At 42.0% G+C, this 22,175-nt stretch overlaps 1 protein-coding gene across 1 annotated transcript in view; it reads right to left on the bottom strand.

Annotated features, from left to right (window-relative positions):
- The window catches only part of LOC126176580 (uncharacterized), a 62,401-nt gene that overhangs the window by 30,069 nt on the left and 10,157 nt on the right, over positions 1 to 22,175 (bottom strand). Inside the window, exons 2-3 of the mRNA XM_049923742.1 lie at positions 14,204 to 15,237; positions 14,032 to 14,117 (exon numbers count right to left, since the gene is read on the bottom strand). Of these exons, the coding sequence (XP_049779699.1) occupies positions 14,032 to 14,117; positions 14,204 to 15,237 (1,120 nt within the window). The remainder of the gene's footprint in view (positions 1 to 14,031; positions 14,118 to 14,203; positions 15,238 to 22,175) is intronic.

Raw genomic sequence — 22,175 nt, forward strand, 5'->3', positions numbered from 1 at the left:
TTTCCATTATTTCCCTAAATCACTCCACGCAAATGCCAGGATGGTTCCTTTCAAAGGGCATGGCCGACTGCCTTCCCCATCCTTCCCTAATCTGATTAGATCGGTGACCTTGCTGTCTGGTCTCCTCCCCGAAAACAACCCCAAACCAACTGCACACAAACTTTGGTGTCACTAACAGCCTTTACAAACAACCAGAATTTCTTATAGTTTTATGAAAGATTATTTGGCAATATTCTGTTACGGTAGTCACTGAAGGCTTCACACATTGCTCTCTTGACAGTCAAATGCATTTCATTCAGCATCTCTCTGTCTATAGCCCTCTGCTTGCTTTACACCAATTATGCAGTAATCTCTGTTTCTGTACAGTGACTGTATATCACGAAGGATCCCTCCCATTATGAACTGTTCAACTGGGTAGATATCCATCCAATACATGGTTAATTATTCGTTTATACTTAACCCATAGCTCCTGTACATGCTGCTGCCCTGTGCTGAAAGTTTCAAAGTTCCTCACTGAGATACATTACTACTGATTTTTCATCTAATTTACTGAACATACATATCTTTCTGCTCACTTTAGTTGCCCTTTGTACTTGGGTAATAACTTTTTGTTGAGAGAGTGTACTATAATTACAAAAGTGATGCATTCAACACCATAACAATAAGTTGCAATTATGATCCACAGAACATGCAAATTACTAACAAGCAAGCTTCCTGTCAGAGCCTAGAACAAAATTTCAATAATAGTAACATTGTTTACAGTTTAATTTCTTAATTTCATTACAATACTCTCTCTCACCTCTTGTTAACATTCCAACATTCAGCCTTCACAGCAATTTCTCTATTGGCTAGCTCCCAAAGAGTGCCTAATCATTTATTCCGTGACACTTTGATAACTTTAATATTCAGTTGTCACACTCATCATGGGGCTGTCGAAACATAGCAAACTAAAATAGCACTTAAACTGAATGAATTTCTAATGATTTTGTCCTTTCCAGTTATATCCTGGTTCAGTTCACAGAAATGATTTAAGTTTTGCATAATGCTAATCTGCATCACAGAACTTTTGTCATGAATACTGACATTTACTTATCATTGATTTTTGTAAGCTCAGTTACAGGTCAAATAATTGTACTCACATTATGGAAAATTTGCTGTGAAAGTATTCAATTACAAATCATCACTTTTTGAGACAGGTAATTTTGTTACAGAAAAAAGTCACCTGTTCATTGTTTGGGCAATATCTTCAGGTATAAGATGAAGAGACCTCTGTTCAGTACGTGATGACTTGCTTACCTCCCAGAAATAATTTTGTTTGTTTCCCATATGTTTGTAAAGCTTTTGAAACAATCTATTTAGTCCACAAATACTTGCCATCTCCTCATGTTACCTCAATTGTTCATCATGCTTTTGAGCTCAGAATCTATAGGGAAGCAAGGTTTTTTGCAAATGGTCAATATTCAAAAAGTCAGGACATTATATATCCGACCTTAACAGCAGAGGAACATCGATAATTCTATGATGAGACAGGCTGCCTCTTAAAACACATAACATCAATGTTTGGGAAGGAATGCTATGGCTACATGATGGATCGTTCTTCCAATATAACCCATCCATACTTGGCCACTGTCTAAGTACTCAGAGACAGCCAGTTAACTGAACACCAGTTAACTGAACAGCATGTAAGTTTCTCCACTAAACATCCATCTTTTGGGCTATGTGCCACATTGAGTCAGGCACAAAAGAAGTTATTTGAATGCAAAGAACCAACAACTTAATTCCAGGCACTTTGTCTGAGGCTGTAGGAGCAGAATTAGGGGTAAAGCTGCAAATTACTTCACTGCAAAACTGAAGCAAAAAACATAGCTCTCCTCCTGACAACATGAGGCTCTCAGAAGCTTAACATTGAATTAGAAATTTGTTAAATCCCAAAGTATAAGTGGCAATCAAATGAAAACAAGAGGAGGCAAAAAGTAAGTAAACTGTTTATTATTTCAAAAGTAATCACCATAACTGTTAATACATTTATCCCACTGTGAGGCAAGACAGCCATTATCTTCATGGAAAAATGTTTGCAGGTACCTATGGAACCATGATTGTATTCAGACATGCACCCCTTCATCTGAAGCAAATTAGCTGCCACAAATTTCTTTCTTCACACCTCCGAAAATATGGAAATCACACGAGGACAGACTGGGACTGTGTGGAGAATGTGTAAGGGCTTCCCAGTGAAACCTCTGCAGCGTAGTCAAAACAACAGACATGCCAGCTCCAGGAAAATCATGATGACCTTTTTCTTTGACTGCAATGGCCTGATGCTCAGTGACTTTCTGGAACATGGTGCCACAATTAATACACAGTGGTACATGGAGCATCAAGGACAAAAGCCCAGGAATGTTGACAGATGCCATAATTCTGTTAGAATAATGCCCACCCACATGCCGATAAGGTTGTTTTGACTATGCTGCAGAAGTTTCACTGGGAGGCCCTTACACATGCTCCATACAGTCCTGATGTATCTCCATGCGACTTTCATATTTTTGGAGCACTAAAGCAAGACAGTCATTGCCATTGATTTACTTTGGACAGAGAGGTGCACACCTGAGTACTATCACTGGCAAATATTTCTCCACGAATGCATTAAACATCTTGGCTCACAATGGGATAAATGCATTAACAGTTATGGCAATTACTTTTGAAATAATAAACAGTTTCTTACTTTTTTCCATCTGTCTCACTTTCATTTGACTGATCCTTATACATTCAAGTATCCTGTAAGTAGGAATGGTTGACAGTCTCTCTTTCACAAGTCTCTTGGTGTGGCAAATTGAGAGAACAGAGTATTATCCATGATGAAATGTGCAAAACGTTTATATTTGTTATGAGACAGACAGTCTGAAGTGATGTGTTTAACTACATATACACCATGTATCAGCCAGTTATGGTTGTCCTTGCTTAACTCAGAAAAGTTCATAAATCTAAATTGTTTCATGCAAATACAAGGACATGGATCTTCCTTTCTTCACCTACTATGTAAGAGAATGTATCCCCTCTGTTATAGCTGTGAGCAATCGGTGAGCTGTGCATGGCAGGGAATGATGATGCAAAGTCACCAGGCGGGGAGCCACTTGAGGTATGGCTAACAACAAACAGACAGGACAGATGAACAAGTATGGGATAACAGACACTACGACCGACCAGAACCCATCAAGAGGCACGCAAGCAAGAACTGAGGTGATAAACACGGCGAGACAACAACAACACAGGAACGTTCCAAACCATGACAGTATGTACCTCAAAACATGGAGTTGGAACACAGTATGGCTGAGATGCACACGCTAACTATGGTGAGTACCAGACTGCCAAGATAGCGCCACGCGATCGCCTACATACATGACTGCGGGAAATGCGATTGACCATGGACTTCAGGTGGTATGGAGAGTGGCGCACTCACACAGCGAGGCTTGCAGTTCAGGTAAGTGCCAGAGCACAGAGACCCTTATTGGAATACAGGTGCATACCCTCTGGTGCACATTCAACTTCCACGTCTTCAAACAGTAGACCCTCCCACCTCTACACACATACATATGCACTTACATAAATAAACAAAACAATTAAACTATATATTTCATTTTTTACACAATACCTTATAACCTTGAAAGTGCTCTACATTATCTATTTATAAGAGGGTGTGCTGAAAAGTAATACCTTCAAATTTTTCACGTGCAAACTCTTAGAGCTTTTAAAATAAAACAATCATTATTAACATACTCCATCTCTATTCTTCATGTCTACATATTTATTTCTCAACATAGTCACCCTGGTGACAGACACATCTCTCCCAATGAGTGACCAATTTGTTGATATCATCACTGTAGAATATTTGACTTTGTTGTTGGAGCCACAACCTCACCTCTGCTTGCACTGCATCAGTACCACCAATGTGAAGGCTGCGAAAGTGTTCTTTAAGTTTTGGAAACACTCCAAGCTCTGTCACACATGCCGAGGTTATCACCACCATTTTCTTCATTACAAGCATGAACACCCCAACGTTGCACATTACTGGTGTCAATACGACATTATTGTACACAATTCCTGTGGATTTCAGTTGGAGATAATCAATTACAACACGCCGCTTCCCATGCACTAACTCAGTTCAGTGCTACAATTCAGAGCCCTCTTGTGGCAGAGGGTTGCAACTTGTGTCAGTGAAGCAGGAAAGCTGACCGAGTAATATGCATGACATGACATTCCTCAACCAATCCTGAGAACAGAATAAAAAATTTGGAGGCATTACTTTACAGCACACCCTTGTACGTAGGGCAGACTGTATATTCATAAGGATCGATTCACCTAACACAAGTATCAGCTCTGTGGGGTTTATAACTCCTACCTCCAAATGATGGGGAAATACAAGCAAACACATGTTTTCTCAGCCCTCGTCATATAGGATGCCCTTCATGACAGGAGTATGGGGGTGAATAGTATCAGTCAGCCTTATCAACCTGCATGTCAGGGGGAAAAATGGTTTTTAAGCTCTTGGCATGTAGGCTGCCCAGATGACATGCGTGTTGTGTGAGTAGTACTGGCCCACTTTACTAACTTGTTTTGCAGGGGCTATATGTGTGGATGAGCATGACTGGGAGAAGTGGGAAATGAATAGGGGAGGGATGGACAAAGGAAGGGAGCAGGATGGGATGAATAGGGAGAGAGGCAGAAGGGGTGAAGGGAGAGAGAGATAGGTAGGAGATACGGATAGGACCAGGAACCAGGAGGGGATGTTCAGACAGAGGGGTGGGGGGGGGGGGTGGGGGGGTGGCAGGAGTGGATGGACAAAGAGAGGGGCGAAGAAGAGGAGGGATAGAGAGAGGGGGGGGCAAGAGGTGAAGAGACAGGGGAGGAGGAGATCAATGAGGAGAGGGGGGAAGAGGGAGATGGATAGGGAGAGGTAGCAGAAAGAGATTAACTGAGAGAGAAAGAGGGAGAGCAGAAGATGGTCAGGATGAGGGGGCAGGATGAGATGGACAGAAAGAGAAAAGGGTGGGGGGGGGGGGGGGGGGGAGGAAATGAGCAGAGAGATCTGGAGGAAGAGAAGCAGGTGAACAGAGAGGGTAGGGAAGTGGAAATGGATACAGAGGGGGAGGAGATGGGAGGAGATGGGAGGAGAGGGGAGCAGGAGGGGGTGAGAAGAGAGAGGGGGACAGGAGGAGATGGGGAGAGATGGGCAGAGTGGGACGTAGGCAGAGAGAGGGGTGAGGAGACGGGCGGACAGGGTGGCGAGGAGAGGATGCGGAGAGGGAGTGTGGATAACATGGGTTAGAGGGTGTGAAGTAGGCAGAACTCTTTTCTTTATACTCATTCTTTTCTTAATCACTCCTATATCATCAAATCAGTGCTTCTGCATCTCCCTCTTTTATTTGCAGAAATAAAAGGAAATCACATAGAGCTAGATCAGATGAGTCAGGCGCATGGGGCAAGAGAGTCATGCTGATCTGTAATAAAACTGGCACAATGAGATGGTTGTATGAGCAGGAGCATTGTAATGATGAAAAAACGTATCCCCTCTCTCCCTCATATCGAGTCTGTTTTCGTGCACACAATCTTCACAGCACCTCCAAAAGAGAAAATTTGACCAACACTCTGATCTGGTGGAATAAACTCTGAATGAACTATCATCTTGATGTTCGATTTCAGTTGATGAGCTTTTCATGAGTGAGACATTAATGGTGTCTTCTTGGACTGACTGTTGTTTGGTTTTGGGTAGCCATAATACCATGACTCATCACCATTAATGATATCAGAAAAAAATCTGGGCAATTCTGGAGATGTTCTTTCAATGCATAGTAGGCAGCCATGCTGCAGAAATACATGAATGGCAGAAATACCGTTGTGGCGAGCATAAAGCATGCAGCATCTAACATCCGCCAACGAGCCGATTTACCATCAGGCAAAATTCTGGTAATGGGGTGGCGTGCACAGGTGTGAAGGACACATAGCAGTGCAAGCTAGACAACAGTACTGCACAGACATGTATCCCGGAGTCTGACACCACAAGCCGCAGACCACGTAGTTTTGAGCTTAAAATGAGCTCCCCACAGACACATATGGAAGTTTATTTGCCATTGTCCATTCGTTTTGCTTTCCATTTCACTGTGCCCGTAAAGCATAGGGCATCCTGCATGTCACAAAGAAACTTCACTTTGTTCCGGACATGCGACCTTTGTTTTCTGATGGTCATGCGATCGGACGATCAGCTCGTAACTGAAGAGTGTATGCCCTCCAGGATCAGTGTTTGTGTGGAACTACTGCACAAGCACCATTACACACAATCAATAATTAATACACACTACAATCAGATTTCATTTTGTCAGTTGTTTATTTACTCATTTGTGCCAAATAAATAAATTTACGGCAAGCATGTACTTTATCAATTCCCATCATCATATCGTCAATGTGGCCTCTTCCTTGAGCATAGTGCATGAATGTAGCAGTAGAACCAGCTCACTGCACAATTGACATGTAAGCAGCAATACCCACATTTCTGCTTCACTAGTGACTCGGCACAATCTGAGGGTAACACGTGGCGACAAAGTTTCATTGGTGTCAGTGACATGGAACTGTGAAAGGAAAAACAATGAAGTTTTTGGTATGAACACTTTTTTTTCTTGTTTTCTGTGTGTATTTTGCTTGTAAACCTTTTTTAAGTAGCATCTTTTGTGTGTTTCATTACTTTTTTGTGTGTTTTCCCCCTGGCATGAAAACATTGCTGCAATGCTATGTGGCTACCTTAGAGGAACTCCAAAAATTATAGAAGATATGCTAGCATCCAACCAAAGGCTGGACAACAAGTTCAGGCATGCCCTGCTAGTTCAAGAAAAATTACATGCACAAAGCACCACCACACCAACACCTTTTACTGTTGGTGGAGCAGCGATAAGCATGGGATTGTTATTGAATAGGCTGACTCCCTTTCAGCCCTGCGACCCACCCATGCGGTTCAACCAAGTGGAGATGGTTTTCCTAAGTAAAAACATTACCTGTGGCGTAAAATTTGGACATATCATGAGACAGGTTGGCCAGAACTATGCTGCTGAAGTGCACGACATAATCACCATCTCGACGTTAGAGTCTTTGTACAATTAACTGAAGGAGGAGGCAATCTGGTGCATTTCATCATCCCAGGAACGATGCATGCACCAGTTGCTGCACCAATAGGAATCCAGTGATGGGAGGCCATCTCACTTCCTGCACCACCTGCAGAACCTTGCACAGTTCGACATTGTCCCAGACTCGCTGCTGCATGCAATCTGGCTGCAAAGTCTCCCAGCCCAAGTGCAAGCAGTTATTGCAGCACAGGCAGAAATGCAGCTGGATGCTGTTACTGACTTGGCCAATTGGGTACATGATGCACTGGCAACAGCATACAATACTGAAATGCAGCAGCATATGAAGCCCTAACCCCAACAACTCCCACCCCACAGTGACACACACTTACTGTACTGTACTTCCCATCTAGTCCAGAATATGGCAACCCTGGTGGCAACACTCAGCAAGCAGGATGACACAGGTTGGTGCACTCACAGACAGGGGTCAGTTGGCACTGCAGCAGCAGCCAATCCAATCCTGGTTTATGCGACCAGCAATGCAGCACCAGACATTCTAGAGGTACTCTGGCAATGTTGGAGCAGCAGCCAAACAACTTTTGCTGGTGCCACACCTGCTTTGGCAATGATGCAGCTAAGTGCCAACCACACTGCATGCACCCAAATCCCAGTTGTAACTGGGTCTAGATGCACCTGGCTGCAGTCCTATTTGAGAGTCTCTTCATGACGGAATAGGCTGGCAGTGTACAATTCCTTGTCAATGCAGGTTCTGACCTCTCAATATTTCCAAGACACACTTGCCTGCCTGGTGCACTGAGGACATCAAACATTCAACATTCCACCACACGGGGACTAAGCTCCAGCCCACCAACTGCATGCCATCAACATCGATTCACAGTCAAGTGACAAGCTGTAGCAAAGGCTGAGTTTAAAGCCAAGCTGTGAAAGGCATTGTTCAACCATCAAGCAGCCAATGGTCCTCTGCTTTGTACTTAGTCACCAAGAAAGACAATTTGTGGCACCCATGTGGGGACTATCATGCCTTAAATGCACAAACATCACTGGATCAGTTTCCAGTATTACACCTTCAGGATTTTAGTTAGGCCTTGACAGGCTCAGTTATATTTAGTAAAATAGACTGCACAAAATCATTCACGCAAATTCCTGTGGTGCCTGATGACATATATAAAATGTCCACCATCACACCCTTTGGGCTTTTCAAGAGCACACAACTTTTGGCCTTTGGAATGCTGCCCAGACCTAGCAGTGTTTCCTGGATGGTGTCTTGCAAGGCTTACCATGATGTTTTGCAACATGTTTTCTTTGAGGTTGCCTGATATCGACTGCTGACACTTAAAAACCATCTTCCAGTGCATATACGGGGTACCTAAAACAGGATTTCTTGGGCATTTAATCTCCCATAGAGGATGGACACCAGTACTGGAGAAAGTGCAGGCAATAGTGAACATGCCACACACACAGATGCTCAAAGAATTACATTATCTTTGCATGATAAACTTTTATCAATACGATCTGCCAAATGCTGTCACTACACTAGAACTCTATACAGCCCCACCTCAAAAGCAAGCACTTCCATTATCTGGATGGACACAATGGACTGAAAGCTTTACTGGGTCCAAACAGATCCGCACAGAAGTGATGCTCCTCACTCAACTTGTACACGATGCCAAATTAGCCAGGGTTGTGGATGCCAACCAGACTGTCATAGGTGCTGTGTTTCAACATGGTGACAGCTGGCAGCCATTCAGGTTCTTCTCACATAAGCTATTAGGGTCACAATGATCTTGGAATGCTTACAACTGTAAGTTGAATACAGTATATGAGGCAGTGAAATACTTCCATCCATCTGGGGAAGCTCGTGCCTTTAATGTTTTCACTGATGGCAAGCCAATAACTCACGCATTGCAGAACAATCATAATAAGTGTTCACAGAATCAATTCTCACAGTTGGAGTATGTGTCAGTTTTCCACAGACATCTGCCATATTTCAGGATTAGGCAATTTTGTTGCCAAATGCTTGTCCAATGCTTATGCCATTATCTCTTTTCCTGCAAACTATGAGAATGTTGCCCAAGAACAGGAGAGTGATGGACAACAAGACCCCCTCTGGCAGGACACCTCCAGCAGCTCAGCCAACAAGATTTGGTGTGATGATTCGATAGTTACACATGACCCTTTCCCCCCTGGAGCAGTTCCAGTGAAGTGCTTCCGATCACGTCCATGAACTGTCACAACCCAGCATCAACACCACTGTGTCACTTGTGGCCATGCGTTTCACCTGCCCAGGGCTACAGAGAATGCCATCAATGGGTACACACTGCCCCAGCATGCCAAAGTTGGAAGACACACCCATGCACCTATTGGCAACTGCCCCTAAGTGACATGCCACTTTGCACATAACCATGCAGACATCTGGGCCCAGTTCCCTCTTCCAATGGTGTTGCTTGCTGATGATGGTGAACTGTTTCACTCACTGGCCAGAGGAAATGCCCATAGTGGATATCACCACCGAGATCGTTACCACCGCATATGTCAACACCTGGTTGGCACACTTCAGCTGCCCCAGATATGTCACAACAGACTGTGCCCACCAGTCTGACTGCACAGTGTTCACACGTCACCTGACTGTATAGTGTGCAGCTACACAGAACAACCAGCTACCACCTGGCATCTAATGGCATGGTCAAGCAGCTCCACTGAACACTGAAAGCATCCCTAACTTGCTGCAACACTGCTTGGACAGAAGTACTCCTCGGCCTGCAACACCAAAAGAAGAGATTAGTGCCACTCCTGCTGATCTCATCTATGGACAACCTATCACCATTCCTGGCGATTTCATGGAGGAAGTACTGCCACCTCATAATGTCTCGACCCCACCACTGGCAGAATGTCTGTGCACATACATGGCTGGCTTCCGAGTGCATGCACCAGTGCAGCATGGCACTGGCAAAGTATTAATACATGTCAGTCTACAGTGCTGTAGACATATCGTGTTATTGACTGGAGCAGTACTGTGACCACTTCAGCCACCCTACTTGAAGCCACACCATATCATCACCTGCAGCAATACAATGTTCAACATCAAATGCAACAGCAAGCTGATCAAGGTGTCAATCAACCGAGTCGAGCCAGCTTGCATCTTGACTGCTCTGGGTGCTATTCACTTCTTCGACCCAGCGGAAGACCTGTCAACAGACGATGTTTCCCCCGCCACTCATCAGGCAGAACCGTACCTGTAGCCGACAATGACATATACAACCCACCAGGTGTCACTGCACTGCCATGTGAGCATCAGCCCCACCCCTCCCCACTTCATTCAGCCAGACAGAACAGCCAGCCAGACCATGCCCACCACAAGCACCCAGGCCAACCCTACCACAGCCACCAGTGTCACATCCACTTCAAACACCTGAGCTGTGTCATAACACTGTCCCATAAGGTGACACAGCTTGCATGTGCCCCAGCCACCGAACGGGCTAGAACCTTGTGCCCCAGTTGCTGCCTGTTGTAGAGACCCTGTCTCCAGCAGGTGCACCTCATCAGCAAATGGTCTCCAGATGAGCTCCTGACACCACCTCTTGCATAACCAGTTGCTTGCCCATCGTAGCTCCTGGAGTCACATTTGCATCCCTACGCCCCTGCTACTTCCACACTGATTTTCATTTCTGCTTCCCTGTTGCACTCCAGGCATCGCCCTTCATGCAGCCAGGCTTGTCCCTCTCAGTTCCAGGATACACATCAGAGTTATGATGACACATACTCACCTGAGTATAGACACTTCGTGTAGTCTCTATGGCTCCACTGTGTTGAAACATTAAGGCAAGATTAAATCCCGTGCCGTGCCTCCATGACCAACTGTCAGTGAGTTCTGAACAGTGTGACTCGCGAACACTGGAACGTCGTGTTATTTTGTCTCGTTCTGATCAATGCACCTCGTAAATGCATTAGCTCATTATCTTGTGTTAACTGTGCATCTTATTATCTTGTAGTAACTATCAGTGGATAAGTGTCTTCGAGGACACATTTCCTCATGTGACTCACAACCTGGATGCCAGCCACATGTTACTAAAGACAGTTTGCAGCCAGTGCTCCCTGTCACTGTTGCCACTAGCCGCCTATGCAAGGCCATGCCTACCATGCACCCATCTGGCCCTGCGTGCTGCCACCAATCTCCACTGGCTGGCCTGCTGATGTCACTATGAAGTGTGCATCACCTGTCACACTTGTTAGCAGCAGGCTGGATGCCTGTGTTTTCTCACATCTCCTGACCTCCGCTCTCCAGGGGTGATCTGTGTGGCAGTCTTGTTGCAGAAACGCAGTAATCATGGAACTGCCATCACAGCCAGCACAAAGTATGCAACACCTGGCATCTGCCAACGAGCAAGTTTACCAATAGGCCAAATTTTGGCAATGGTGTGGCACGCACAGAAGCAAAGGACACAGAGCAGTGCAAGCTGGGCAACAGTGCAGTGCAGACGAGTATCTCAGAGTCTAATCCTTCACGTCATGGACCACTCAGGTCGAGATTAACGCAAGCTCCCCACCGATGCACACAGAAATTTATTTGGAGTTGTCCATTCATTTCACTGTCCATAGCACACAGCAACCTGTGGGTCATGAAGAAAGTTTGCTTCGTTCCCTACATGGATCCACTGTTTTCCTGCAGTGACACGATGAAGCAATTGAGGAATGTATACCCTCCGAGATCAGTGTTCATGTGGAGCTATTGTGCAAATACCATTACCATGATCGCCATTCAATAGGCATTAAAATCGGATTTCATTTTGTCAGTTGTTCATTTCTCATTTGTGCCGAATAAATTCATTTGTGGCAATCACATACTTTATCAGTTCCCATCATCATACCATCATTGTAGCCTCTTCCCTGAGCATAGCGCATGGATGCAACAGTAAAGTTGGCTCACTGCACGACTGACACGTAAGTGGCGATACCCAAACCTTCCCATTTCAACATCATGCTTCCACTTTACACTTTTTCTGGTCAGTCAGAATCCAAGATACAAATTTGCCAGAGAGTCTTCTCATTGCCAGAGTTCTTAAACTCGCTGAACTGATTTCAAGAAAATCCAGTCAATCTGCCCTGTGATATCGGTCCATTGCCGGTCTTCAGGCACAAGTTCACAAATTTACTTGGCATTCTCATATGTTTTGGCAGAGGTTTGTCTTTCTATGGAATACCAGTTTTTAAATCACATAATAATTCTACATTCAAAGTTTTCCCCCATAATGTTATCTTTTTAAGCTGTTTTCAGCATCGTAAAAGTATCTACAGTTTTTTCCTGAGCAGGAAGCAAAATTTCACACTTATGTGTTGTTCACTTAGACCCGCTGTTGTAAAAAATGAGAAGAGAAAAAAAATGCAGTGAAAAAATTCATTATGGGCAACAAACCTTCCTGGATAACACCAGATATGGTACTGTATTCACAAGAAGTTGTGTGACAAAGTCCTAGCAAGAAAGCTGTGTACTATACTAATTTCACCAAGGGCAGCACTATTCCTGTGACTTAAAGGTATGCTTTCGTATGTATTCTGAACCTGTTTGCATTCCACTGCACTGCCATTCTGCCGGAAGATTTGGTGTTGTCCATCTTTTAGCATATGTGAGGAATCTGTACAGGAAGGGGGCTACGTCAAGAGACTCTCTCACACAGAAATTGGCAACAGCATAACCCATGACATGGTGCAGGTGATGGTGTATTGTCCCTTGTGGATTTGTTCTCGTATTTTGTAGAGGTGTTCTCATTGTCTTCATTTTCAGTGTCCGTTTACTGCAAAACAAAGTACTCCTAAATACTATTTTTTTTCCTTTTTTAAGCTGTCATTATCACAGTGGATTTGTCACAGATACCATTATATGCCATGCATATAATACACGAACAATACGAGACTGGAATAGAAGGGAGAACCGATAGAGGTACTGAAGGTACCCTCCGCCACACACCGTCAGGTGGCTTGCGGAGTATGGATGTAGATGTAGATGTAGATGTAGATGCAGCTGCAATAATCATAGTGTCTATCTGGACATGGTACAGAAAATAATTTTCCTGTGACACCTACATCTGACAGTGAGCCTTCAGTGGCTCAAAAAGTAGACAACGAAACAATAAATTGCATCAAACTCAACAAGCAACTTGTTGCATATTATACCCACATAAACCATCAATTTAAATCACATTGGAGATAATGAACTTAATTTTTCCATAAAGGAGAAATGGATGAGGAGCTGAATGATGAGGCTGTTGCTACTACAAAAGTAGTTCATAACAATTTCTAGTCCTCAGTGTCACTGCATGCAACAAATAACAAGAAAAGTTACATGGCATTGCTGGTTAGGAAAGCCCAAGGGGTCAATTCAACTAACTAATTGGAAAGATTTTCTTTCTTCTTGCTCACAGACACCTTTCCTTTTTAAAAAAAACTATGGGACTGTGATAAGAAGAAGGGAGTTTTAGGTCACGTTTGTGTTGGTGATGACAGAGATAAAGAAATGGAAGAAGGTGAGTCTCAGTGCTGACTCACAGCTAATCCTCTCAAATACCAACAGGATAACATTGAGTTTAACATGCATATCTAACAGATGGGTCACCATAAAGTGTTGTATTCCCTTACTCCATGAGACACTGCACAGAGGTTTGGAATTTAATACAGGATATTAACACCAAATGTAGTAACTGGGAACTTTATGACAATAACTCTCTTTTATTGCACAGTAAATACTGCTGGTGAAAACTTACTCCACCACTAGGATTAAAATTGGGCACCACTCCACAAGCATACATTAGCAGCCTTGGCTACTAAGCAGAGTTCTGGCTACATCGACTTCTTGTTATGGCATTTACATCGTGCCCTCTGCAGTCTGTTTAGTATAAAATCAAAAATTGTTTACCTTTCTTTTTCTTTCATGATTCTTCATACCAAAATTTCTTGCAAAGGTGACACCAGCTTTTAGACTAACAATGTTCTGAGAAGCTTCTGTAAATCAAGAACATTTATGAATACATTCCCTTCACACTCCAGAAGATGAAACTATCAACAAATTATTTGCTATGCTAACACACCTTTAGAAACATTAGCAGCTGCTACTGGACCTCTCAGCTGAGCTGTCCTTAGCATATATCCACTTTCAGAGTTGTTGGGTAATGACGTATTGTGGCGCCTATATTTTCTGTCACAGGAGATTTGATTATTTTTACCCGACATTGTAACGGGATGTTTTTTGGCCTGTTTCCTCTGAGATTTTATTTTTAGTTCTTTGCATTTATTCAGAGAGGACAAGAGCTTTTTCATATTTTTTCCTCTTCCTTTAGGCTGCGAGATTGTGTATTTTGCAGTTTTCTTTGGGCGCACTTGGTTCTGCATTTTTTGTATCTGTGTAGAAACTGTAAAAGAATCATTTTGTAATTCACTCTGTGAAGCTTGGGGACTTATTATCAGAGTCTGACTTAGTCTTTCACCCATCATTTCAGTCTCATTTTCAAATAAGTCTTCCAACTTGTCTTTACATTTTGACGAACTTGGAAGCAGATTTGATTTTGCACCTTGTGGTGTTTCTTCTACTGGTAGCTGTTGTTGCACACTATCTTTATTTATTTTACAAGAAGACTGTTCTGCCTCCTGTTCCTCATCTGCTGATAATGTTAAAATTCCATTATCAATTTGTGGAACAATATCTGTTGATATCTGACTAAAATCTCTATCTTCTGCAAGCACTTCATCGATTATTTCATCCCAAGTATCTGTACACCCATTTTCCTTCAGCTGATTGGGAGGCAATGTAATTTCAGTTTCAATGTCCATAAGTGTATCATTTTCATCATGATTTTTGTTGTGATTATCACTGGTAATGGCACTGCATAGAATGTGCTCTTCAAGTGTACTCTGGTAGTTGTTCAACGCACTGAATATGTTTTTGTGAGGCCTTGTGATATTTTTAACTTCACATTTCGAAGAACATCCATGTTCCCACTTAGATTTCTCATTACCGGCTGGCTGAACATCTGTTTCATCGTCAGATGTTTCTGGTGATGATAACTTCCATGTAAGTCTTGGCACGTCATCAATATGCAGTGTATCTACTCTGCTGCCACTGTCACTGTAAAATAAGAGATTACATATATATGGATTACAGATGGTAAGAAAGAAACTATGTAATGTTAAATAGGAAAATTGAGCATTTGCACATTTAGCAATTAAACCTACTCATGTGGTCTAATGAGCAGTGGAGAAGAGAGGAAAATGAGACAGACTGCTAATGAATCAATGTTCTGGATTAACAACCATTGGCCTGGTACACCAGTCAGATTGAGTATTGCATGTAACAATTTTCTCATGTAAGTATAAGCAAATGATGGACTGGTTTCCCATCTCTCCCTCAGAATGATTGCATGATAACAGCTGGGCCTCGAAAACAGATGCAACAAGGTGTAAATGATTCATATGATTCATAGTAGGCAATGTGTTTGACTCATCCCCCTATATTGGGTTAAAATATGTATACAATAGAAAAAGTTCCCCCCATGAACCATGGATCTTGCCGTTGGTGGGGATGCTTGCAGGCCTCAATGATACAGATAGCCGTACCGTAGGTACAACCACAACGGAGGAGTATCTGTTGAGAAGCCAGACAAATGTGTGGTTCCTGAAGAGGGACACCAGCCTCTTCAGTAGTTGCAGGGGCAACAGTCTGGATGATTGACTGATCTGGCCTTGTAACACTAACCAAAACAGCCTTGCTGTGCTGGTACTGTGAACGGCTGAAAGCCCGGGGAAACTACAGTCATATGGTTAAATGATGATGACGTCCTCTTGGGTAAAATATTCTGGAGGTAAAATAGTCACCCATTCGGATCTCCGGGTAGGGACTACTCAGGAGGACGTTGTTATCAGGAGAAAGGAAACTGGCGTTCTACGGATTGGAGCGTGGAATGTCAGATCCCTTAATCGGGCAGGTAGGTCAGTAAATTTAAAAAGGGAAATGAATAGGTTAAAGTTAGATATAGTGGGAATTAGTGAAGTTCGGTGGCAGGAGGAACAATACGTTTGGTCAGGTGAATACAGGGTTATAAATACAAAATCAAATAGGGGTAATGAAGGAGTAGGTTTAATAATGAATAAAAAATAGGAAAGCAGGTAAGCTACTACAAACAGCATAGTGAACGCATTATTGTGGCCAAGATAGATACAAAGCCCATGCCTATCACAGTAGTACAAGTTTTTATCCCGACTAGCTCCACTGATGACGAACAGATTGATGAAATGTATGGTGAGATAAAAGAAATTATTCAGTTAGTCAAGGGAGACGAAAATTTAATAGTCATGGGAGACTGGAATTCGATAGTAGGAAGTGGAAGAGAAGGAAACATAGTAGGTGAATATGGAATGGGGCTAAGGAATGAAATAGGGAGCCGCCTGGTAGAATTCTGCACAGAGCATAACTTAATCATAGCTAACACTTGGTTCAAGAGTCATAAAAGAAGGTTGTATACATGGACGAAGACTGGAGATACTAGAAGGTTTCAGATAGATCATATAATCATAAGACAGTGATTTAGGAACCAGGTTTTAAATTGTAAGACATTTCCAGGGCAGATGTGGACTCTGACCACAATCTATTGGTTATGAACTGTAGATTAAAACTGAAGAAACTGCAAAAAGGTGGGAATTTAAGGAGATGGGTCCTGGATAAACTGACAGAACCAGGGGATGTAGAGAGTTTCAGGGAGAGCATTATGGAATGATTGACAAGAATGGGGGAAAGAAATACAGTAGAAGAAGAATTGGTAGCTTTGAGAGATAAAAAAGTGAAGGCAGCAGAGAATCAAGTAGGTAAAAAGACGAGGGGTAATAGAAATCCTTGGGTAACAGAAGAGGTACTGAATTTAATTGATGAAAGGAGAAAATACAAAAATGCAGTAAATGATGCAGGCAAAAAGGAATACAAACGTCTCAAAAATTAGATAGACAGGAAGTGCAAAATGACTAAGCAGGGATGGCTAGAGGACAAACGTAAGGATGTAGAGGCGTATATCACTAGGGGTAAGATAGATACTGCCTACAGGAAAATTAAAGAGACCTTTGGAGAAAAGAGAACCACTTGCATGAATATCAAGACCTCAGATGGAAACGCAGTTCTAACCAAAGATGGGAAAGCAGAAAGGTGGAAGGAGTTCATAGAGGGTCTATACAAGGACAATGTTCTTGATGACAATATTATGGAAATGGAAGAGGATGTGGATGAAGATGAAATGGGAGATATGATACTGCATGAAGAGTATGGTGGAGCACTGAAAGACCTAAGTCGAAACAAGGCCCCAGGAGTAGACAACATTCCATTAGAACTACTGATAGCCTTGGGAGAGCCAGCCCTGACAAAACTCTGGTAAGCAAGATGTATGAGACAGGTGATATACCCTCATACTTCAAGAAGAATATAATAATTCCAATCCCAAAGTAAGCAGGTGTTGACAGATGTGAAAATTAGCAAACAATCAGTTTAAGAAGCCACTAACACAAATTCTTTACAGACGAATGGAAAAACTGGTAGACACTGACCTCAGGGAAGATCACTTTGGATTCCGTACAAATGTTGGAACACGTGAGGCAATACTGACCCTACGACTCATCTTAGAAATAAATTAAAGAAAGGCAAACCTACGTTTCTAGCATTTGTAGACTTAGAGAAAGCTTTTGACAATGTTGACTGAATACTCTCTTTCAAATTCTCAAGGTTGTAGGGGTAAAATAGAGGGAGCGAAAGGCTATTTACAATTTGTACAGAAACCAGATGGAAATTATAAGAGTCAAGAGGCATGAAAGGGAAGCAGTGGTTGGGAAGGGAGTGAGACAGGGTTGTAGCAGATCCCTGATATTATTCAATCTGTATATTGAGCAAGCAGTAAAGGAAACAAAAGAAAAATTTGGAGTAGGAATTAAAATCCATGGAGAAGAAATCAAAAATTTGAGGTTCGCCGATGATGTTGTAATTCTGTCAGAGACAGCAAAGGACCTGGATGAGCAGCTGAACGGAATGGACAGTGTCTTGAAAGGAGGATATAAGATGAACATCAACAAAGCAAAACAAGGATAATGGAACATAGTCGAATTAAATTGGGTGATGCTGAGGGTATCAGATTAGGAAATGAGATGCTTAAAGTAGTAAATGAGTTTTGCTATTTTGGGAGCAAAATAACTGATGATGGTCGAAGTAGAGAGGATGTAAAATGTAGACTGGCAATGGCAAGGAAAGCATTTCTGAAAAAGAGAAATTTGTTAACATCGAGTATAGACTTAAGTGTCAGGAAGTCTTTTCTGAAAGTATTTGTATGGAGTGTAGGCATGTATGCCCGCATCTCGTGGTCGTGCGGTAGCGTTCTCGCTTCCCACGCCCGGGTTCCCGGGTTCGATTCCCGGCGGGGTCAGGGATTTTCTCTGCCTCGTGATGGCTGGGTGTTGTGTGCTGTCCTTAGGTTAGTTAGGTTTAAGTAGTTCTAAGTTCTAGGGGACTTATGACCACAGCAGTTGAGTCCCATAGTGCTCAGAGCCATTTTTTTGTAGCCATGTATGGAAGTGAAATGTGGACAATAAATAGTTTAGACAAAAAGAGAATAGAGGCTTTCAAAATGTGGTGCTACAGAAGAATGCTGAAGATTAGATGGGTAGATCACATAACTAATAAGGAAATATTGGATAGAATTGGGGAAAAGAGAAATTTGTGGCTCAGCTTGACTAGAAGAAGGGATCAGTTTGTAGGACATATTCTAAGGCATAAAGGGATCACCAATTTAGTATTGGAGGGCAGCGTGGAGGGTAAAAATCGTAGAGGGAGACCAAGAGATGAATACACTAAACAGACACAAAAGGATGTAGGTTGCAGTAGGTACTGGGAGATGAAGAAGCTTGCACAGGATAGAGTAGCATGGAGAGCTGCATCAAACCAGTCTCTGGACTGAAGACCACAACAACAACAAGAACAACAACAATAGAAAAAGTTACGTATGAATGCAGAAATAAAAAAATAGCACTAAACCCAAAAAAAATGACACCTCACACCACTTCATAATTAACTCTTGAGAAATGTTACAGTGGGATGAAGAGGCAGACAAAGATTTCTTAGTTAATGCAGGTAAATCACGTAAGATACACAATGACAACTTATTTAATCAATGAACTTGATTGAATATTGCACATTACATTTTCAAATTTATGTTAAGATCTCTGATAAGTAAAACTTACAGTCAAGTTATAAAAAGTGTTGCATGCCTAATGTACCATTTCCATTTGCAAATACACTGATATGACAAAAGTCATGGGATACTTCCTAATATCATGTCGGACCTCCTTTTGCCCAGTGTAGTGCAGCAACTCAGTGTTGCATGGACTCAACAAGCCATTGGAGGTCCCCTGCAGAAATTTGAGCCATGTTGCATCTACAGCCGTCCTTAACTGCGAAAGTGATGCCAGTGCAGAATTTTGTGCATGAACTGACCTCTCAATTATGTCCCATAAACATTCAGTGGCATTCGTGTTGGGCAAGTGGGTGGGAAAATCATTTACTCGAAATTTCCAAAATATTCTTCAAACCAATTGCAAACAATGTGCCCTGGTAACGTATCGCACTGTCATCCACAAAAATGCTATCATTGTTTGGGAACATGAAGTCCATGAATGGCTGCAGATGGTTTCAAAGTAGCCAAACATAATCAAGTCCAATCACTGATCAGTTCAGTTGAATCAGAGGATCCACTCCATACCATGTAAATACAGCCCACACCATTATGGAACTAGCACCTGCTTGCACAGTGCTTTGTTGACAACCTGTGTCCATGACTTCAGATCTGCACCACACTTGAACTGTACCATCAGCTCTTGCCATCTGAAACTGAGACTCATCTGAGCAGGCCAGTCATCTAGAATTCCACCAATGTGGTCACGAGCCCAGTAGAGTTGCTACAGGCAATGTCGTGCTGTTAGTAAAGGCATTTGCGTCGGTCGTCTGCTGCCATAGTACATTAACACCAAATTTCACTGCACTGTCCTAACAGATATGTTCATTGTACATCCAACATTTATTTCTGTGGTTACTTCTTGCAAGTTGCTTGTCTGTTAATACTGACAACTCTAGACAAATACTGCTACTCTCAGGTCTTCGGCTACCGTATTGTCCATGATGAGAAGTGATTCTCAGCACACTCTTGGTACTGTGGATCTCAGAATATTGAATTTTCTAACAGTTTCCAAAAATAAATGTTCCATGCATCTAGCTCCAACTACCATTCCACTTTCAGTCTGTTACTTTCCGTGATGTGGCCATAATCATGTCAGAAACCTTTCCACATGAACCACGTGAGTGCAAATGGCAGCTTCTTCAATGCATTGCCTTTTTATACCTTGTATACACAATATTACCACCATTTGTATGTGTGCATATGAACATATTGCTGTTTCATGACTTATGACACCTCACTGTTTACAGGAAAAGGACTCAGATAAATAGGGTATCGTATTTGATTGTTTTCTGGAAATTGTCTTAGATGATTAATTATGTCATTTTACACTCCTAACATGCTTTTTCTCCTCTTAAATTTCAGTATTCTTTTATAAAAGTGGATAAGAAATTCAAATAATTTGAATGCTCGCTAAAACAGTCCGTTTAAATTATATGATACCTGTGATGTCACTGGCTAGATCACTGCTCCTTCTGTCATAATGCTAACCCAAAGTGATGTCTTGTTTTGGAATTTACATTTCAGAAAATGTGTTATAAATGGTGTGTAGTACCATACTGTACAAATATATCTATAAAAACTCCTGATAAGTTGTTTTTGAGTGTTCCAGAGAATGAGAAGATGCTTAAAATGTGGTTGCCCTGTACCGGCAAATTGCCACCACCTTGATGCACAAGTTCACTAACTTAATTAAAAGTGTGTTGCACTGTGAATTTAACATTAACTTATCTCTAAGATATGCTCTCCCACTGTTAAAACAAAGGATAGCATCATTCAACGAAATTAAACTCCTAGTGAAAATTGTCAGTTTATCTAATACAACTCAGTTATTCAGTAGCTCAGTTGTTAGAGCAATAAACCATTGAATTTTATGAGATGATGTCCACAGATCACTGGTTCGAATCTAACCCGAAAGTACATCTTAATTTATTTGTAAAATGACTTGACACTCATCTCATGTGAAAACCAAATCACAATTACAAAACTTCAGCACACCAATCAGAAACAGAATATCATTGCATTTTCCTTGCTGTTTACATATGCTTACGATCTTACATTTGCTATTGCTGTTCACACATGTCACATTCAAAACAATATTTTCTAGTTAATGTGACCACACACTTTATTAGAAACTATATTTTTACCTTTGTACTGTCTAGCTCAGATCCTTATCGTTCAAACTTTTGGAATTTCATCATCCTACATAAAGATGGAGTAAGTCTGCTTCAGATGCTAACATTAGTTTACACTCACAAACATCACAGCCCTTACGTTTGTGTCACCTGCATGTTGTACATGCTTTATTTCTCTCTCTGTATAACCTCATCGTCCTACATCTTGTTGTACTGTGAATGTACGGCTAAGTCTTCACTACTAGCAATACCTTCCAAAACAAAGTTAATTGTTTGTTCACAAAGTAAATGCATTATCCTCTGTTGTCTGTTTCTTGGACTAAGACTAACGTGAATGTATATATAATACATCCCACAACTGAAACAACTGTTACAATCAGTAATTTTGGGCTCATCCCCAAGATCATTACTATTCGTATCAGATATAAATGATCCTGTGGATAAAACTGGAAGTTCCATGAGGTTTCCCATGGGTACACAGAGAAGTTGCAATGTTAGATAATTGTACTGAAACATAAGAAGATCTGCAGAGGAACAATACTTGATGCAGGGATTGGCAACATAAACAACTGCAACATATTGTACATAAACAGGCAGAAAGGCTGTTTTTGTGTGATTACATGACTGCAGAACAGTTATTGGAAGCAGTCACATCCATAAAAATCTGGGAATAT

The sequence above is a fragment of the Schistocerca cancellata genome, chromosome 3, assembly GCF_023864275.1.
Source record: "Schistocerca cancellata isolate TAMUIC-IGC-003103 chromosome 3, iqSchCanc2.1, whole genome shotgun sequence".
NCBI lineage: Eukaryota > Metazoa > Arthropoda > Insecta > Orthoptera > Acrididae > Schistocerca > Schistocerca cancellata.